The sequence below is a fragment of the Argopecten irradians genome, chromosome 10 (genome assembly GCF_041381155.1).
Source record: "Argopecten irradians isolate NY chromosome 10, Ai_NY, whole genome shotgun sequence".
Classification (NCBI taxonomy): domain Eukaryota; kingdom Metazoa; phylum Mollusca; class Bivalvia; order Pectinida; family Pectinidae; genus Argopecten; species Argopecten irradians.
In genome coordinates, this window is record NC_091143.1 from 26507290 (window position 1) to 26530296 (window position 23007).

The 23007-nt window shown below is 35.0% G+C and overlaps 1 protein-coding gene across 1 annotated transcript; it reads left to right on the top strand.

Moving 5' to 3' along the window:
* LOC138333507 (alkaline phosphatase-like) lies at positions 1-22643 on the top strand. The gene is made up of 10 exons (XM_069281929.1): positions 1-967; positions 6135-6358; positions 7493-7667; positions 9287-9456; positions 10097-10204; positions 10796-10898; positions 11352-11492; positions 14168-14359; positions 14735-14863; positions 21436-22643. The coding sequence occupies exons 1-10, from the start codon at positions 916-918 to the stop codon at positions 21726-21728; spliced, it is 1587 nt and encodes a 528-aa protein (XP_069138030.1). The 5' UTR covers positions 1-915; the 3' UTR covers positions 21729-22643.
* The last annotated feature ends 364 nt before the right edge of the window (positions 22644-23007 follow it).

Sequence of the window (23007 nt, forward strand, 5' to 3'; positions counted from 1 at the left end):
AGATGCATTTGTCCAGTATAAAACAAAAGAAAGAAAAGAAAATACCATCATGATATCAATGTACTGTTTATGTATTGTTGTTTTTATTCATAGAGTATGCAATATCGCAATAGTCGTGGTCAAGTTAAATACCCGCATATAAAATAGAACAGATAACCGTGAAATTGTGTGAAATAACAGAGACAGTGTTACCTATTTAGTCATCATATTGAAAACATTTTATTTGAAATAAACTATGACATCATAATCTATAAAACTCAGACCTAGTTCCTACTCTCGCTATAAGCGGTCAGCATAAAGAGAGTGGGACGACTGGTTTAACTGTAGTCAGTATAATGTGACCGAATGAAGTATTTGTTCGGTGTCTACGGGTGCATGTTTCAGTGAAATAAAATGTGTAAGATTTCCACTATTTAAAGAGTCATGACACGACTATACCGCAGCCTCCCAAAACATTGACATTCACACACCGTAACTCACTGCACGCATGGGAGACCGTCCTTAAATGACTATGGCTGTAAAGTCTGTTAATGTAATGAAACGAACCAAGCCAATGCTGTATAATGGGGAAATAACATAGATGTTTTATCCCACCTGTATAAAATGGGTTGCATGTGTGAATATCTTTCGCCGGAGGAATGTTATGGACGAGTATCAGTACCACTTGATAACCGACCAGCCCAGATTGAGTAATAGATAATCAAGTACACTGGCATATGCCCCCCTTCAACCCTAACAATAGTATGTCCAGCAAAGATAGAACCAATAATAAAGCTCGAGTGCTTATTTTTCTGACACTTTCACTTCTTGTCTATCTTGTCGTTATACGATATATACACATACACATGTACACATACACCTATCTATATGTGCATTGATGCGTGACCACGGTGTTTAAGGTGTGTGATCATCAACATGGACGCCAGGCAGGTGTGGTGTGTGTTTTTCATCCTCGCTATAAGCACAGGTAAGAAGAGTTTAATTAGCGTGTGCATTAATATTCATGTACAGAATTGTGTAGCTCGCCTAATTTATGGACGTAGAAGAAAAAATAGTTCAAGAGAGATTGCACTTCTATGCCGTGTCGCGAGTATACAGTAAGAATGGGAGTTGTTTCACAAAGCGTTGTGAAAAAATGTTGAAATCACTTCATATAGACTTCACCGTCTTATTATGATTTTAACGTTGTAGATAACGTAATGATTTGATCATCAATTACAATTATACTGTACATTGATTGTATTGTGTTCCAACACAAGGTATCACTACTAAATGTAACACAACATCAGTATCATTTAGTTCATTTTGCCGAAATATATCTAAGATTAAGTTGATGATGTTCTGTGTGAATTCCCTTCTCATAGTAGGATACATATCTGGAAGTTTGTTTGTAAAATACAATGTATGATGTAAAGAGCTATATACCAAAGGTTTATACAACAAACCACCAGAAAAGCTTTATTGGTTCCATAATACCATACCTTTGGTCTTAGTTATTTTGTTTTCTTGCTTGCCATAGCAATTGTGTTGTCTAGATAATTAAAATATACTTAACACTATCAGGCGTTTTATTGTGTAGAAAATTTAACAGTGGTCCCGCTAGTCGGGTTGTCTGCCTAATATTAACACGATATCGTATGGAGAACAGTAAAACACTTCCATCACAATGACATTGGAGTAAATTTACGCTTTGCATATGTCAACATTGCACACAATATCTTTACTTTATAAAATTCTAAAGAATTGCGTCATCGCGGTTTCGGTTTAAAGATGATCCACTGCCGACAGAACATAAACTTTATTTAGGCAATAATTGATGTTTAATCGACGTGTAATCGGTACATCATCCAATAAAGGATAGAGTAGCTATATAGTGCCATGGATAATTTTTATGGATGCAAATATATATACAACGTTTATATAAGTAATAGATTAGATGTACCATCGCTGAGAGAACATAAACGATACTCATTATTTGAACAATAATTTTTGCTTAATCATGTAGACGTATATCTAACTAACACAAAAATAATACGAAATAATTAATTTTACCTTTTGGTGCAAGCGCAATCAGTATTTCATCCATCTAGGACATAGTGCCATGGATTTTTTTTTTCGGGACGCAATTAAATATTTATGATATTTTTATCTTGAAGTAAAATTAGTTGCTCAAACTTTTCAATAGTGGTAACTGAAGAAAAATACTAGTTCGTCTATTCATGCATTTGAGAACAACTACCGTTCAATTATGTTACAGAAGAAAACTATTATTGCGTCTGCTCCTGTTCAAATAGATAAAGTTACAATTTGTCGGCAGTGTAGCATATTAAAGTGTTTCTTAAATATATTTTGTAAAACCACTGTAGTAAGGTCACCATTGAGCTTGTCTGATAACCAAGTGATACTTTCTGTTGTAGGACAATATCATGTAGAGTGGGTGGTGTATCGTTGTTATTGAGAAAATACGGAAGCCTATACGTGTCATGTAGTTTTGTTTTTATACTTATAACGAGATAATTACCATCTGGTTATAGCTTCACGTTGTATCTGGTTATAACACGATAACCATCTCATTATAACTATATACTTTTCTCGTTATAACAAGCGAAGCTAATTCTTTAACAATGAAATAACAACTGCGTTGTTATAACGTTATAACAGGATGGTAATTATGTTGTTATATTCAGATAAGATATCTTGTCTTATTATAACAAGATGGGTATCTTTTTATAAGAGACGATCTTTTTATAAAATGATATTAATAAAAACTTGACGACGCGTACAGTCTTCTAAACAACCATTTCCTTTTCTTTCAAATTTTACGTTACTGAAGTATATAACCAGAGAAACTACTCAAACCATTCAATACAGAGTCATACTATACCGACCTACAACATGCAAACAGCAGTAGAAATGTAGGACGCCGTTAGTACTTTGGGTGTCGACTCATTGCCCGACCCAATTGAGCGAATCTTTGATAGTGTAATACAGTGATCTTAAAACCCTGCCCCTAATACACCAGACGGACACTGTTATCTTATTTTGGTAACTCGAACCCACAAAACGATCTGAATGAGGCTATTTTCATGGTTCACATTTGTTCCTCATCCATTAACCAGAGAGAATGTTCGACGTGTTATTTCGAGGTGAATATGACGGATGCTCGACATTACTCCTCAAGGTGCCCACATTAACTTTCAACATACCTTTTTAGAGTTACACATTGTTTGGAGTGCTCGACCTTTATCTTTTAGTTATTTCTTTTCTGATGAAAAGAGTATCGTAGTGGAATTCAATTATTCTCGGTTCATTCGACATCTTTGTCGAGATGGCACTACGAATGCTTTAAATATATATTCAACACACTACAAAAAAATAATTTATGCATCGACAAAACATTCAGTTGGCCGCACTGTATAAGTAGAAGTCACAGGCGTCGAACTGCAACTGTATGATTTTCGGGGATAGCGATCGCCGAAAGCGAAAGAGGTTTCCAGGTACTGATATTTGATACTACTTTAATGATTATTAATCTACAAACTTGTGTAATTCATTCAAGTTTTAAAGATTTATACATTTTTTTAATATTAAAACCCAAAGAGTTATAAAAGTATCCATAACTGTTTGTAAAAATCGAACATATGAAAGAACAATCAAGCGTAATTGATGTGAACTTAATAACCTGGATTGTGTACAGTCATGACATTCAATCGAAGACTTCTGTATGATTTACTGCCGAAAATACTATCATCATACAGTGAATTTACTATAAACCATACAGTATTTGAATACATTTTTTGAATGAAGAATTATTTTACTAAAGTGAACATACATAGATTGTTTTTCAATTATGGCGTACGGGTAAAGTCTTGCATATAATTAGCGGGATAACCGAAGTCGAGACGTTATAATCTCACTGATGAGATCCATTTGTATGTTTTAATTAGCGTTGTTACTGGAATATTTGCAGTTTTTAAAATAGGTTGGTCTTAGGATACATGGATTATTTTACATCCATCTTCGTAATAGATAACAATATGTCGCAATCCGCCTCTTTATCACACTAAGATAGCTATCTTTAACAAAATCTCTAGCATCGACGGTCGCTATTTCCGGATTCCATATAGTGTAATTCGACCACTGTGGACGTTTTTAGAGGCATTATGCAATCAAGAAGAGCAATAGCCCTTACCTTACACCGCTGAAGTATTGAATTGCTTGCATGTAGTGTTACACATGTTGAACTTTTATCCCTTTGTGTTATGTTCAAATATCTTTTGTAGGCGAGGGCAATATGACTTGCAGACGTCTTCTAGCCACATAAAAAAATTGTCGTATGTGATCATCATGTGTATAGATACGTAATAGTTTTGGTAATGCACAAAGTACATTTATTCTGAATGTCATGCACTGATACACACCAAAAGAACAAGTCAAAACGAAAAAATCTTTCTCCCGTGTTTTGAAATTTTCTGATGATCGTCTTTTGTGTAGATAACCATGACCCAGTCTGTAACTATCATGTCCACAAAGGCGGTATGGTTTGTCCGTGCATTCAGCATATTACCTTGCATGTCGTACGCAACATAAATTGAAGTCTTTAGAATGTTTTCTGTGGCGTTTCGCGGCAACCATCTTTGTGTTATGCTTTACATAAGTTTTATGTTCATCTCGTTAATGTATCAAATGCACGTGTAATAATAAGGTATATAGCACTATAAAAAGAGTCACAATTCCACTATACACGAAAACAACACAAACATAAACGCTATACTCCGCATACATGGGAGGCCGTCCTTACATGACCGTGGCTGTTAATAGGACGTTAATTAATCAAACAAACAAACGTAACATGGCACATGCAATGTATATTGATCATCAGTGACGGTTGTTTTACATCTTGTAACAGAAGTTTTTAGTTTAAACTTTCTTTATTTAATTTCTTCATACAACAATATAATATACAACCGATATAAAGGAACATAGAAAATTATGTTAATCTATGATAAACGGGAGTTTTTATTAGCAACCCAAAATAGAAATGATTTCCAGAGGGTAGTAGAAAGGTTACACATTTCTCATTTGTGATGTAAGGGAAATGAACTGTTGAGGTCGAATATCCTGATCCGGTATGAGAAGATACGGCGTAAACAGGTCATTTTCTACAAAACGACGAATAAAAAAGTTTACAATGAGACCGATTATTGATTCTATATCTGCCTTTAGCGTGATAGATCAAAATTAACTATACAAATCACATTTTCGTTAGCGAATATTAGTAAGGATTGAAGTCACTATTTTTTTTATTTCATCGGGGTATGAAATTAAAAAATATAACTTCAATGCTTAAAATTAATTTTCCAGGCTACTTTAAAAAAATGAAATACGTTTACATGTACGATTCTATTGATTTTCCAAGGGATTATTTTTGCCAAATGTTACTATTGTGACGTCACATTAAGTTCGGATTTCCGCGTCATTCCCGGATTTTTTTTTCATTGTGGAATGCAAAAAATGAATAGGCCAATCAGAAAGCCAGAAAACAAAGAAAAAATAATTATTTATTTATGGAATATAGCATTGTTTTATGCATAAGTACTAAGGCGAAATTATCCCCTTTGGGAATAGCTCACCCCTGTATAACACTATATTGTGGTATTTATTTGTTGACAAGGCAGTGGTAAACAATCAATTTTACTTCTGAGATAGGATGCTGCACCATTCAATTGCCTGAGTCTGTGATGGTTTAAATTGAAGAAATAAACCTACGGGAAAAAATATCAATTTTAAGGTATTATATGTTAGCATGCATCAATACAGATACTTTACCCTAAACATTTCACATCATGTCATTTATATTGCTATTTCACTCTAAATCCTCAGTTTGATTTTGATTACTTTTGCACTTTCTTATCAAAGCTATATGCTTCTAAATTGAGTTTGGCGATAACATCTCTTTATCTTGTCTTAGTTTTTTGACTCAGAAATGAATTGGATTGTCAGTTCACGAAACATAATTAAAACCACAACTGATTTCAATATTCAAATATGTCGAACAAAAAGTGATATAATTCCGCGAACAATTCGGTTTTTGTACAAACTAATGATATATGCTATTCTTTGTATATTTGTAGTTTCCGCAACTGATTGGGAACAGATGGCACGAGACATGCTCGCAAATGAGTTGAAAGTTGAGCAAAACTTCAACTTGGCCAAAAACATTATCGTTTTCATTGGGGATGGTATGAGCATGCCTACAATCACGGCAGCTAGGATCCTGAAGGGTCAGCGGAACAACCAATCAGGGGAAGAGACGGTACTGAAATGGGAAGAGTTTCCTAATTTGGCATTGTCAAAGGTAAATGTCATTTATACACGTTATTTGACACATAACTACAATTGATTAAGCAAACTACTATTCTATACTAAATCCCACATGGCTGTGCAAGCTTCGGTTCTACTACATTTAGTGCCTGTGACCAAATACTATTTCAACATATCTGTTGAACGACTATATAGCTACCACAGGGATACCCAAACCAGAATTGAATATTAAGGCAAAGTTTAAAAAAGGGAATTAAGAATGTAACGGTTTTTGATCGGGTTGATCGCCGGTGGCCAGGTAACTAGAGAAATCCGTTTAGTGTTCGGAGGGTTCAAATTCCGGTTTGGTCTTGTATTTTGCCGCTCTATTGTACGAACAACGTATAGCAAGCCTGTTTAAATGTATACGCATCAATGAATATGTGGTTGTAACATGGAAAATTTCCATTAATATAAATTCCCAACTGACTTTATATTCCTAACGTTTCCCTTGATACCGCCTCACTTTTGGCCTTCTGTTGGGCGTTCGTCCCTGTGGGGTAGGCTCTGTGTTCTGCCCCTTGGCCAAGACACACCAACATCTATAAGTGTAGTTGTTTCTGCTCCTATTAGCGCTCGGCATACAGAGAATAGGTCGCCCGTTGTCAGTATGATGTGACCGGATGGGGTGTGTTGCTTGGTTGGTGTCATATGCGACATGTTTCAGTAATATAGCACTATAAAAGGGTTCCACTATACAAAAAGACATAACACGAATATACCGTATTCTCCTCACAAAACACGCACCTCGCACTATATACACGCTACACACCACATACACGGGAGGCCGTGCTAACATGACCTTGGCTGTTAATAGGCCGTTAATTAATCAAACAGACAAACATTTGGGTATTCGTGTAACGTAAGCGTGAATGTCGATTTAACAAGACTAAATACAGCAAAAAATAATATATATAATTTTACAACTTTAACTTTTCCACTGGTCGACCGTTATACAGATAATGTAATTGGGTGAGATATGAACCAAACTGGTTAGATTACTCGGATACTTGGTCTTCAAATTATGACGATAATCTAGATATCAGCAGGTATTTTGATAAAAAGCGTTTTAAATGAAAGCAGTTTGGTTTTAATGTATACTTTAATATCATTATTGTTTTGTTTCAAGACGTATGGGAGTAACAAACAGATTCCAGATTCAGCAGCTACCGCCACGGCCATTTTGTGTGGAGTTAAAGCTAACTGGTATACGTTTGGTGTCAGGGACACTGTCATAAAGAACAACTGCAGTAGCCAGCAGGGCCAGGCTGTCGAATCTATACTGGACCACTTCCAAGCTGACAGTAGGTATCGGAACGTCCAATGATTCATATGAAATGTTGACAATACTCTGAACCCTATCGCATTTAAATGATAATCACTCTGGACATGACAGAGGGAAAAAAGGTATCCCTAATAAGGTTAGGTTTTGGTGTGCTTTACTGATACATCATCTTAGATCCGTTTCCTATGACTAGAATAATACACAATTCGTATTGAAATGTTCTTTTATAACCGTTCAAAAAGAACTGCTTCATACATAAATCTGTTTAGGAAGTCTCGTTTGCAGAATACGAGATAGAGAGGTACCGATGAAATGATAATTAGCAATGCCTTTTAGGAGAGAATGTATGAAGGTTTAACCTTTTATTCTCATTGACTGTACCATCATATATACCATCAACATTTCTTGAAATAAATGAACTTCAAAGATATACAAATATTTCCAATGATATAGAAACAGCCACAAAGTTATACATTGTTTCATCTTTCATGATATTATCTCTTTAAACAGTCTAGGACCGCAATACATTTATTTGCTTACTGAAATACGTTACATACGCGGGCTAATGATACCAGTATGATGTGAATGGGCTTTTTGGTCTTTGAATGCATTAAGTATACTGAACCATGTCGATATCTGATTTTTAATGGTCATGTACTGCTTTCAGTTCAGGGATATACTTAATCTAAAAGGAAAGTCAGGTCAAGTTGAGTGGTTAATATAAGAAATTTACCCAGATTTACATTAAGGCCGTCTCAGGCCAGATATATATTAGTTGTCACGAGAATGTGCAAGAAACTTGCTCCACACGAGCAGGTAACTTTGTCTTCCTCGTATCAGAAACATTTAATAACGTAATTTGTGAATGTCTTTCAATTCTGTGTAATCTAGAGGCTATAGTGGCCGAGCGATTAAGATGTCACGATATATAACCACAAACTCTCCAGTTTTCATAAAAAAACAATCAAAATACACACATATATATACATATGGATTTGGTTGAAGAACAGCTTTTCAGTAGATATTTTTAAAATTCTTAATGATTTACTTATTTATTAATTGACAGATATATCAAAATATTTATATTATAAGGGTGCAGCACTTCTAAGGTAATACATACATGAAAATATAAGAAAAAAAAACAATTTTCAAATTCAATCCTACACACTGACAACTTCAGTTTGCGGCCGCCATTTTTCCCCACTGTAAAAAATCCCATCAGCGTGAATGCGGTGCTTTGAAGTCAGCTCATTATATAATCAAGCAGTTCAAACGCTTTTATGATCCGACAAACGTAATCATCATCTGGCAGAAACTCAGTGCTATTGCTCTTTACTTGCAAGTGTTCAAGTGATAGACCACTTTCCAATATAATCAGCTGGCCAAAAACAGAATATCTGTTACAGAAATAAAATTTCTTCTTTTCATATGTGGATTTCCTTTACCGAATAAGAGCTTGAGGTGTGAATATATGAACAAAAAATAAACCGAAAATTCGGCTCTGTTATTTCGATAAATTGAACGTTTTGACATTGCATAATTAATGGTTACTGAAACATCTGGCTGCGCCCTTTAAGGTCTTGCATTCAGTCGTATTATGATTTAGTAAGTTGTAGTACGTTTTTCGTTGATTGACAGACAGAGCAACAGGCGTGATTTCTACCGCACGACTTACCCACGCCACGCCCGCCTCTACTTACGCCCACACAGCAAACCGAGGCTGGGAGGGCGACGTCAGTATGAAGGGTGTAGAGGGCAACTGTAAGGATATAGCCTACCAGTTTGTTCACGAAAACCAGAACATTCGGGTAAGACTATGTACAATTGTACCGACGGACGCTATTCTTAAATCATTAAGGTACATGGCGTACTTTGTGCCAACAACTAAGATAATTAAATACTATTTTGTCTTGTTCATCTTGCTTAACATATTAACAGCTACGGCTATTTAATAATATCAGTTTGTTCGAGAATCAAATCATCCAGGTAAAAGTAATACAACCAGGTGTCAATCTAAAAGTATTTGTACCGCCATTTTTTTTATAATACGTCAGGAAAATGCTTTAGATTAATGAAAAATCAAGTGCCACCCAAAAAATAGCTTTGATTTTAACGCTAGCGGTTTGTTTTGATCGTGATTTACGAGTAGTGTCGACTGTGATTTAGAGTAATGAGTTAGGCGGTCACGTTACATCGTATATGGAAGCAAATTAAAGATTTGCTAAAATTCGAACATTAGGGTAAAACCTATGGATATGGATATCAAACTTATGTGTACTTCACTGTTATTTTAAATATCCATTTTTGTAAATGACATTCATGTACATTGCAATGTGTACTGAATGAAATGTAAGGTTTACGGAAATCCGAACAATACACAAATACATCAAACATCACTCTTATCAAGACAATTATTTTCAAAGTATATCGAAGTTATTTTATCTACAGGTCGCCATGGGAGGTGGTAGAAGGTTCTTTCTTCCGAATGACACAAATGACCCAGAAACCAACTCGATTGATTCTAATCAAAGACAAGATGGCCGTAATCTGATCGAGGTGATTAAGTAATAATATCTGAGTCAGATTTACACTTGCAAATATAGAGGGAAATGATTACAAAGGAATCAGCTAACGCTTGAAAATGCGGCGATGATTGAGTGACAACATTTAAATGTGAAATAAAAAAATAATATAACTAATATATAATTATGACAATATCAATCGCATGTTGTACTCGTTAGTTTAAGCGTACCTATTCCAATTCATCGATCAGCAATATTGAGCATATGCCATAATTTTAAATGCAGTGTGCGTTGTCCGTTTTATTGTTTCCTTTAAATTGAATTTGTTCTGGAATAATTTCTTGCAAATATATTTGAAGAAAACGTTATTGGCAATATATCGGTAGAAGATTTGATATAGATAATTGATATATTGATTGTACTGATAACTGAAATGATGATGCGAGGTACGTAACTCCGTTTGGCTTAATTACAATTGATTAATGTAATTGTTTAATGAGTCTTATGTAAATTCATTGTCTTATCATGTAATGTATCTTTACATATAATCCATGTCAATCAAAATGCTGCGTGCACAATGAGGAATGCCCAAAGATAACAATGTATTATACGTAATCTCTTGTAGGATTGGAAGAGCATTCAGGCCGCCGAAGGTCGGCGCCATTCTTATGTTTGGAATAAGCAACAGTTTGACGCCATAGACCCTGCTACGACAGACTATCTTCTCGGTCAGTATAACTGATCCGATCATTACGAACATCAGATCCCATACAAGGTCGAACAGCCAAAGATTTATAGCTCGTTCAAGGATGAAATGCAGTGATGAAATAATTCCGATAGGCTATCGTCGCTCACGTTTTTCATTTATCTTTCTAAAGACATGTTTGTTAGTTATAAATATTTGGTGCTTTGATATGCATGAGTTATCATGGTACTACGAATACAATGTCTTGTGACATCCCGAGATATATCAATACAGCTCCGATAGGCAAGTTAAGTGGTTACAATTACTTGGAAACTTTCCTAGAAAGTAATCTATATCTGACCTTCCCGAACCCTTGTAAACATTCTTATGAATATCGATAAAAGTACATTTATCATGCATGAAACATATCTTGTAATGTATTTGTCTTTTTTTTAATATTTTGATTTTGTAGTATATGTATAATAATGAATTGCAGGATTATTTCATCCAAGCCACATGCAGTACAATTATCAGAGGGATTCCGGACCGAACGGCGAGCCCTCTCTTACCGAGATGGTATCCAAAGCCATCAAGATACTGCGTCGTCATGACAGAGGATTCTTCCTTTTGGTGGAAGGTAACGGAATGATGATCAATTGGAATCCTTTTTGTAATTATTAAACGATGTAAAAATATTATATAACAAAACTGTGTGTAACTTAAATGCTACCCAGAAAACATACTTACCCTCAAAAGCGATATACGAAGTTCGGGTTTCTTTAGATCAATTTAGCTGACGTCCTATCACTACTTTAAGGACCACCTCTCAGATATGTTTTGTCGTTTGGCAACTACATGTACATGTGTGTTTTGAAAGTATGTGGTACATTCCCATGTAAAAATTTACTTTGAATTTAATATTGCTCTCTACAGCATACTAGCAGACACCATACACTCTTTTCCCCATTCTAAAGCTGACAAGAGATAAAGTATCTGCCGCATTGCTTAAGACTGAACCGAATAACCATTTTCATCATCAACCTTGTCCCGCAACGACTTTATACTTAGGTCATGGATTCAGGTTGTCCGTCTGCCTGTCCGTCTGTAGACAACCATCGACAGACTTTTCGTAAACTACTGTAGTGATCTCATTGACACCTGGCGACAAAAATCCGTATAGAGTGTGGACGTGAGTTATTTATATAGCCATAAAATACCTACACCTTTTAATAGAGTTATGTCCCTTTGCTAGAAGGGTTTATAGGTTGACCTCCTTGGCGACAGTTCTAGATGAATAAGGTTCGGATTTGTGACTGATAGTGTAATACGTATATTTCCTCCAATACCGCACCTTCCGACACGAAAACAACCCAACAAAATATCAAACCATTTGTTTAGTAATTTGCTGATGTAGAATCAATATGTTTCCATCATGTTTCACACTATCTCGCTCACAAACATCTTCATTATTGTACGTATTACTTCAGTTGATAACCGTTGCAATAAAATTGAAACATAAATCTTCAACACCACTCTTTGAATTTTATTTACACATATACGACAATTACCGACACAAACATTGAACAGTACCCATGTCAAATAAGTACGACGCAAATTCGTATACAGCGCCCATTTACTTAGAAAGTAGGACACCGCAGAAAATTAATTACCGGATAATTCTGTTCATTCACACTTCGATGATTATATGTCATGATTAGCATTCTTCAAGCATACATTTTGTTTCTATACATATACTATACTAAAGCGATGAAAATCTGCCCAATGTTTATCATGTTGTTGCTTGTAACACAAATAATGCCAGTAGGACTGCACAATAAGGTTGAAACTCGGTTAAGCCGGTTATTAATGTTTGTTGTTCTCTTGAATCTGTTTCGTTTATTCATTCACAGAAGATTCCGCGAAGATTATTTCTTAAATTGTCCAGAAATAATAATCCCCTTACTTTTGGCCTTGAATTAACTGTTTGTCATTATTAGGAAGACATTATTAAGATATTTCAGCGTCTTGTGTCATCAGCTTAGATCATTTAAAGACTATTTTGTCTTGTTTTATAATGCTAAATACTTTGTAAACAACTCCATTTCAACAAAGTCATTTAAAAGAGGTCTTTCATCTGAACGTTATTTGAAGTGTGTTGCGGATGTGTGTGTGTGTGTGTGTGTGTGTGTTGCAATTTCAAAAAGACTAGTAATTATGATTTATAAACTTTTCTGGTTAGACCAGACTAAAAACTCTTATATCACGATACGTTAGATTTGTATGGACGAAAAAGGAAACACACTGGAAATAACTGTCGGATATTAACAATACTTAATCAAGTGGAAAAACGGAAAACCTCATACAATAAATGCAATATAATATTTTCACGTCTACGTTTATTAAAATATACTTTATACCATGCATAATTGTAAACATGCATTCATAACGCCAAGTCTTAACAATGACGGTTGCAGTCGGTATTTCAGAAGTTTATGCATAGCGTGTTTAATAAGTTTGTGTACGTATACCACGCAGTATTTAGAGCATGTCGACATCTTTGTACTTGATCATAACCCCTTTTATATCTGAATGATCAAAGTCCGTCTACCTGTCTGTCAGTAGCTTAGTACATGTCAACACTTTAATAAGTGGCTTAAATGAGATTCATACTGTTGCAAGCTTATTTGTTTGAAGTCTGATGAAAAAACGCCTATATACATATTGTAAGAGTTAAACGGAAAGCCACTGGTATGTATATATATATATTAAATTCAGAATAACCGAATTATGTTAGGAATTTGCAGATATATTGAATGAATGTATATTCCATGCAAATTTTTATTGCATTTTCAAAATTAAAGGTGTGAAAACATCAATTTAGATTTCTTATAAAATGTGCAAAGCTTTTGATATAATGTGATACCAGGACGTAACTTAAAAATCAGTGAGGCGAACTCGTAAGACAAATTCAGACACTTGGCGCTGTATACCTATATTGTGTGTTCAAGGGGACACTTCCATAGTGTGTATCATGAAGTAACATGCATTCAAATACTAGTAGCATTACGAAATTGTGTTATAATTGTTTATCATATTTATATTCGAGTGTAGACATTTTCGCTATAGATAACAGAACGTAAAATCGTGATCACAGACGCCTTATTACCAAGGAATTGAAGTCAATTACATGTCAAAATATTCTTGATAACACACACTATTTGTAGATTTACGCTATATTTACCCATATGTTAGGCATATTTTTGTACCATTCAATGTGTACATGTATAATAATTATATACTATGTCTTTGCAGGTGCTCGTATTGACCACGCCCACCATGACGGCCTGGCAAACATCGCCCTTGACGAGACAATACAGCTTGAGTCGGCCGTCCGCGAGGCTGTCCGTCTTACGGACGAGTCGGACACCCTCATCATCACCACAGCTGACCATTCACACGTGTTTACAATGGGTGGATACCCAAAACGAGGCAACGACATATTGGGTGAGTTTTCACAAGGGACGACAATATGGTTACCATCATCTGTAATTATTATCATATCAACAAAATAGGCAATTACTAATGACGCTAATTACGTATCTATTAAATAATGGATTAAAAATGTGTACTTTCCCTTAATTGTTCACAATTGTGTTATATATTAAGTGTATTCATACATTTCATTTTTTAATATTACATACACAACGAATAAAAAAGTGTGCGTTTTTATAAAAAATAAAATTCAGTGTATAAACAATGTACGATCATGGTAGCTACAATGTATTTCGCGGTATTTTGAACAGAGGCTAGTGCTAACATAAAGCAAACTACAAAAAGGATACGAAAAAATATCATATAAAAGATGAAAATAATTCACAGGTTATACGGACCCTATTGCTGACGAAGTGCCCCTGGACGGGATTCCCTACGCGACTTTAGGATACAGTAACGGTCCTGGATATCGATGGGGCAATAGGAGCGAGTTCAACAACTCTCAAGCTGATACACGTAAGTATTGGGACATTTCAATTTACGATTCGTCCATATACAGTGAAATCTCTGGACTACGACACCATGGATAATATCCATTTGGTCGAATTACACAGGTTGTCGGAAAAGACGACAGGTTCGCCCGCTGTCAGTATAATGTGGACGGATGGGATGTGTTGCTTGGTGTTTTCGGCAGCATAGCACTATAAAAGGTCAACAGTTCCACTACACAAGAAGACACAACACGAATATACCACAGTCTACCAAACCACACACCGCATAGCATAAAAGCTACAAACTACATACATAAGAGACCTTCTTTTTAATGGTGATGGCTGTTAATAGGGCGTCAATCAAACAAATCTGATTAAAACACAGATCCTTATAACCACTCCGTTCAATAGAGGATCTGACAATATCCCATACGGGGTCACGTCCTGATGACCTTTATACCACGTGTACTTCAGAGCAAATGCAGTTTCTACACCTTACATCAATTGAAAACGCCTTTTCGCCCCAGAATACATATACAATTAGCTTTGTTGTGCACTTCGGGCAAGATGACTACATACACGAAAATAATTTGTACAGCTTTTTCAAACTATTTCGTCCCCAGTCAAGATTCTCGCAGTGCCAATTTGATTGGCCATTTCAAATGGTCATCTTGACGTGACCCCTTATGGGATGTTCTCAGATCCTCTTATCCAACGTAGTGATAATAAGGATCTGTATTTTAATCAAATTGCAATCAAACAATTTTATTCTTTTATTTCCGAAAGTTTACAACTTCTTGGAATTATAAAACACAACAAAATAATATATAGGCCTATATTTTTATGTACAAGCACATGAAAATAAGTACATATTTGTGAAAAAATGTTAAAATTTTACCGGGGAAATAGAAATTTTGTTGACGCCGTGACGTCACGAGGCTTTATTGCATGGGTAGCCATGCAATACAGCCTCAGGCGACATGAATGTATTTCCCTGGACAAGCCAGTATTACACTCGTAGGTATGAAAGAAAAAAGTAACTATACTGAAATTATTGGAGGCGGGGATCGTATTTTCGTGGCCTCAAATATAATATTTGCTAATTATCGTAGATCACCAATATTTTTTTCTACATAACAATTGTATCAACTTGTACATAGATGGTTTACGCCAATCAAAAGGTTTGACATATTTCTTTCTTAAAGTATGATGATTAATACAGATTTAAATGAAGTGAAATTCATCTTCAACATCAAAAGTTCTACCAAAAACAAACAAACATTAAACAAGTCGGAAAAGTCCGGTATTGGTGTTGAATACAATGCAATTGGTATAAGAGAATGGAATCGGAGCAATCGGGCGTCAGTGTAGACAAGTTTAACTGTACATCAGTCTGATTAAGTATTTTTGGAAGTGACGTAACTGATAATAAATTTGTTATTAGTTAATCTTGTGGAAATAACCTAATAAGGTAACATATTGGGTCTAAAATAAACTTTATCGGTCCAGCCGCAGCAGACGTACATGTACTGTTAAAACCAATTTTGGAGCAGTTAAGTAGCATCAGTTTGTGGTAAGTTGAAGATTCCCATCAGCAATCTCGAATAAGTTCCAATAGCCTATCTCTGTCAAATGATCCATAAGAGTTTTATTTGGATTTCTTATCGCTTTCTTTTAATTGTGCTAATTTCCCTTTGGCATATTGCTGCGGATGAAGCTAAGTGCGAAGAACGGCAACTCCTTCGTCCTATCCAAAGTTTCATTTAACCCAATAAGATATTCTACTAATCTAACAGGAATATACTGTTGACATGATCTGGTGATAGTCCCTATGGATAGAATATTTTTGTCTGAGTTAGAATAAGCGTTAATATTAGGGAATTCTAACGCATTAATATATAACTATGGACGTAAATATTGGAGTTATGCTATACATATTGAGTTGAGGAGTTAAAAGATGCTCCACCGCTGACAAATGGTATTTTTTCACTATCAAAACAGTAGCAGACGATTTAGTATTTTTCTTCAGTTACAAAAGTTACTTACTTTACACCATTACCATCATTGAAAAGTTTGAGCTTCTAATTTTACTTCAAATTAAAAATATGAAAAATAATTAATTGCATCCCGAAAAAAATCCGTTTCACTATATCCTATATGGAATGAAGTACTGATTGCGCATGCACCAAAGGCGAACTGAATTATTTTATATTATTTTTTGTGTTAATTAGACATATATATACACGATTAAACACCAATTATTGTTCAAATGACGAATATCATTTATGCTCTGTCGGCGGTGGATCATCTTTAACAGATACACGGTAGCGATGTGATGGTGCTGTCGTGGATTGATGATTAACAGATATCTTACCTATGAATATCAAAAGGACAATGATATCTCAACACTAGTAAAAAATCTTTGGTCTGAAATCAGAGGTTCACCATATTTATTTTTTCCTCATTTTTCTCTAACATTTTAACGCAAATACCGTTCTCATTGTGAAAATCTGGTAAAGATATTATTAATATTATTGATAAGAAATATTTTTATGACGGCGTCATCACAAAGAGATCGCACTGCGTCAATGATTGCCTGATGGGATATTCGAGAAATACTGTTACCCGTAAGAAAATGACGATTGTATCATTCGGTTTACATAAAGGTACAGGAAAATGCACACGAGGATGAACTAGTGAAGAAATATGGTACACTTGCATTGGGAGGTTATTGTAAGTTATATACTGGTTTGTCGCCTACATGATTCTATATATTTATAGGATTAGTCTTACCGACTGCAGGTAATGCTTTCTGGCTATTGAAATATCTGACTACCATTTTATGTCAATTTATTTGCAAAAGTCAATATGATAGTATCGCATCCTGTTATAGGTAGACGAAGTATTCTATCAGGCAAAGCGAACCACTATTCAGATACATTGGTGACATTATATTTTAAGTACGGCAGCTTATGTGTAAAAAGCGTTGCGGTGATTGAATGTCGGTATATTTTGTGAGACTGTGGTATATTCGTATTGTTTTGTCTTGCATAAGTATGTTTATCTATTATATATATATTTTTTCCAGATGAACGCGTATACCAAGTTGTGTGAAATAAAAAAAAACGTAGTAAAAGCACTTTCAGTAATGTCAGATTTAAGAAAAATAAATATGCAAATAAAAGTCATACATTCACAAAAATCATAATATATATGCTCGGGCAAAATTTTACCTTAAATTCAATACTATGAACCTCTGGTCAAAATAAACAGAATAGAGTTCGGGTGAAGAATAAGACCTGATATTGACCCGACCTTGAATTCTGTTTCGTTCATGTCAAATTCAGGTCAAGATGTCGTGAAGTCAAATTCACCCACGTGTATTGATCAATGTCTAAACAAGATATTTACATTCAAACTTCAGAACGGACATATAAACCCTCTGTGATTTTGACTACTCTCCTCCCCTCTTACGTATATTTTTACGTAATAAGGAGACATTGATCAGATTCACAAAAGCTTTATTCATGAGTCATGATGTAATTTGAATTTGCCATCATGGCTAATGCATCATTTCAACTGGGAGGAGCTTAAAATGATCGATAGACCCCCGTCCTCTGTATACTCTGTTCCTCTGATGTGTCGCTACCGTCAATATTTGTGTACTGACCAAGTATATCATGGCTATTAGTCGCTAGTCACGTGATAAAGTCTAGTCTAGTCAGTGCTTACTGACAAAATAATTCTGGTGGAATTTTAAACAACATCTAATTGATAACTTCTTTAAATCAAACTGACAAGGCTATTAAACATATTTTATCGAATATTACAAAGCATGGAATAAATCAAAGGCAATCAAAACTGATTCGGATCTTTATATGTTGAACGATTTTTAATGTGACTCCATTGCTGTCACAGCTTGTCCCACCAACCAATTAGTATGTTTGCGTAAATGCAGCATGGACTAATCCAATATGGTAGGCGATATCTTCGACATAATATTAGGTTAGACAATGTTTAGTCCATCAATACAGTATAAAAAGACAATAAAACATTGTTACTGGCAATGTACGAACGGACTCACACCAATCTTCCTCTTCTTAAAAATCGGTAGAAACTTTGTTGGCGCTGATGCACGGCCGTCCTTCGTCTCCTGACAGTTTAACAAGCTCCGCATCGACATGAATTCTGGCTAAAAAGACATTAAATACTGTGCTTATAAAACATTTGGTCGGCAGACATAATACATTGTGGGCCCTGTGTTTAGATAGCATCAGCGTATTCTTAAAGAAAAATAATAAACATTTAACGTGTCAATCTTTTTTGCCAACATATCGATTATTTAAAAGCATTTTTCTTTGGTATCAAACAATTTGGACGGTTTTGTACATGTATATATAAATTATACGATAAATCGAGAAAGGATTTATTTATTACATCTAACAATGCCTGTTCTGTTATCAGAAATGTCTTATTCTGTGAGAGATATGAGATACTTTAACTCTGCCATCGAGAAAACAGTCATTTGCCATAGTGTGCGTTCATACATTTATAGTTAAAATGACTGAAACAAGAAATTAACCGCACAATAATTTTATATTTTTAGATTTAGAAAAACACATTTGTCTGAATCATGCAGCTATTGCATTTACTATATTCCACTCAGTAAGGGTATATATCCAAAGATGTGTTGTCTGATTTTCTTTTTCATTTCTTGTCACACGAATGGAAGATTGATGAATACAATTTGATTGACATTATTTGATGAGATACGTTTGCGTTTTATGCATTGACATCGTAAAGGACTTCTGGTTGATGACTTGACTGTAACTCTTTTATTACGAACCTCTATTGAGATGGTAAGTGTCTTAATTTGTACGACGGGGTCTAATTTGATGCGAATCTCTTTTGGAACATAACTTCTTTATTACGACTCTGTTTTCTAACGTTTACCTCTCAATAAAAGTTTAAACGTTCTTTCACTTGTCAGAACACTCTATTTTATTTGTGGTCGAATGAGGAAGAAGTAGAATGTTTGGTAGACCATCGTATACAACATACACCCAATTAAGATGAGAAAAACATCCTCTTTTGAATAGAACTATACGATTGTTCAACTATCAGCTGACGCACAATTGAAGAACAATGTTCACTTGTACGAGATTGTAAACATGGGATATACATAATGAGAGGTGTGTCTGAGCTTATCTTGAACTAGGTATATCTAGTAACACTAATAAGCTATAAATCAAGAATAAACCTTAAAACATTTATTAATATGGACGTACCATACTGTCGTTTCGAAAGGATATAATGTCTAATAGCAATATTGGCATCAATTACAAACTCAACGTTTGAGCACTTGTCAGACATTGGTTTTTTTCTTAATTTGAATTGAAGATACATTTAATCAGATAGCACAAAGTTGCCAATTGCTCATACTTGTAACCATCACAAGTTGATTATTTCGCTTCCCTGTTGAGAAATAGCTCATTGAACTTCAAAACCTTATATAATTCGATACAACTCGGATAATCACAAGTGGCTGTGGACGTGAAAGTCAATGACAGCTGATTGTGCATTTCCAGCTTCCTGACCGTCTAGGCACAAATAATTAGCCAACTAGATGGTGGTCAACGAGTTTATTTCGACTGAGACGGGCGATCATTACGGATAGGATATTGTAATTATTGACTGTTTAGTCTGATGATTAGACTCATCTGTATTCGTTAGTTCAGATGGATGTACACATATAGATGTTAGGTAACACAAAACGTCCGTGAGCACAACAATTAGCCCGGCTGAATGAGTGTGATCATTATTTAAACCCAATGTGTGCTTATATATGAATACGCTGGGTAAAAAAAAAATCCTCAAAGCAAACACATCTTCATTAATTCTTAATATTTAATTGCATGCTGTACATTCATCATTATTTTTTGTTCTACATTTCAGAATTGAGCCATATCAACAGTAAATATAGATTATGTCGTTGTTACAAGGTCCTTTATTTAAATAATGTTAAAGTCTTTATGCTTTCAGTACACTATGGATTATTAATTAAACATGTGTTTATGCATTTTGCGCTAGAGCCTTTCCGCTGAACTATGCCTGCGAACATTTCATTTACTGCAAATCTTTGACAAAGCAATTATTATAGTGAATGCGTGAATATGTCATGGCGCTAACGTTTATGCGCTAAAAAATTATTGTGTCAAGGTACGTTTACAGTATACGCCATCCTCGATAGTGTAGTCATAGCGAAGGCAATACGGTGTGTAACAATAGATGAGACAACGGAATCGAATAACGGTACTTTGCAGAAACTTGAGCCTCACTCCCTGCAAATTTCAAATGGAGGCATGTGATTGGTTAGTTTTTTCATAAAATGCTTTCAGGTTTGCTATGACATAGTCAAGGGGTGGTTATTACGACAGTGATAGTAACCCCTGTAATATTGAGGATGAGTAAACTCATATCATCGTATCGCATAATCTCGTATGCAATATGAGGTTTTGTTGCGAATGCAGTGACAACTGCAATATCTAGATCCGTCTTCCTCAAAGTTCATAATTCAAATAACCACATATATTTCAGGTGATATGCGTTTCATGGCGGAGGCGGCCGTTCCATTCGAGTACGAAACTCACGGAGGTGATGATGTACCGATATACTCCCGCGGACCCATGTCACATCTTCTGAATGGTGTCAAAGAGGAGCATTATATTGCGCACTTCATGCAGTACGCCGCATGTGTCGGATTCTACAAGAACAACTGTGACAGAGTCATTCCGGATCGATGCACAAGTGCCGGAAGTGACGTCAGACTGTCACCGGTTACATTCCTCGCTACCATATTGTTTGTCCTCGCAGCACTCACAACTATGTAATGCTTGTTCAAGATAAACGCTTTGTATACATTATGTATCATGATTAACATTGATTATATATTACCGCTTAAATGATATCTTATATCAAAAGATAATCTCAGTTATGTTTGTGTATTGAGTATAAAAAACGTATAATCTAGAAGAATATTTTTTGTGTAAAATAGTGTTTAGCGCAATCTTATTAAAATACATATTCTTATTCTCACAACATTTCATTATAGGGCCATGTTCTGTTGACGTTTTGAATTGGCTAATTAAATTGTAACTTATAAATATCTTTATACTTACTAGGGACGAATTAGTTGGCAGAGCTGTCAGATTCATTTTCATATGTCTTGTCATTTCGCACACAGATCACAATATAAATAGTTACATAATGTCATCATGTACACATGCATGATGTGACGAGATGTGCTTTCCAGTTTACATACAGTGCCCAGATGAAGATTATGTACGTTTAAAATGGAGTATAGGGAGAATGAAGGTCATCAGAACGTGAGCGCCAATGGGATGGTGTCATATCATCATTGACCTTCAGCTAATTGATGTGCATAAATGAAGATTAATGAGGTAGTTCATGTTCATAAAACATGTATGAAGTAGGACATCTATTTTCATACTGTAGTCACGCAGGGCATTGTCACTAGCTTTTATGAAATATAGGAGCACCATTATGCAATTAACCCCTTTTATCCGTTGACGTAGAATCGAAGAATTGAATGAAGTAATGCATCTATTTTTATATTGTATTCATGCAAAGCATTGTCGCTCACTTGCTTATATGCAATATTTGAGAACCATTGTGTACATGTAATTAACTTTTTTAATATATGTTTTTAATTTTGTATATTTCTGACCATTTTTTTAACAAATAAAACATGTTTCTAACAATAAAATGTTACTCAGAAATCGAAATGTTATTCCAAACGTTTATTTTGCTGTCTTGTGAAAACCATTCCAATAAGTGCTATTTTCAATCACTCTCTCAAAGCAGTGAAATCAAAGAAAGTGGGACTTAAGACAAAGCTCTTTGTTTCCAAAATAATTTAACTGTCTTGAATTCATTATACTATTATCGGGAGAAAGGGAAAAAAGAAAAAAAAAGAGTAAACAAATAACTGTAAAGTTTCTCTGAAGCTATACTTCAGTGAAATAACAATAACATTTTAATACAGAGAGACACGCCGCAAATTTACCTCAGCCTCCAAATCATAGACATTTACACAGACTACATATTACATACACGTGAGGCCGCGACCTTAGCTGTTAATAGAAGTTA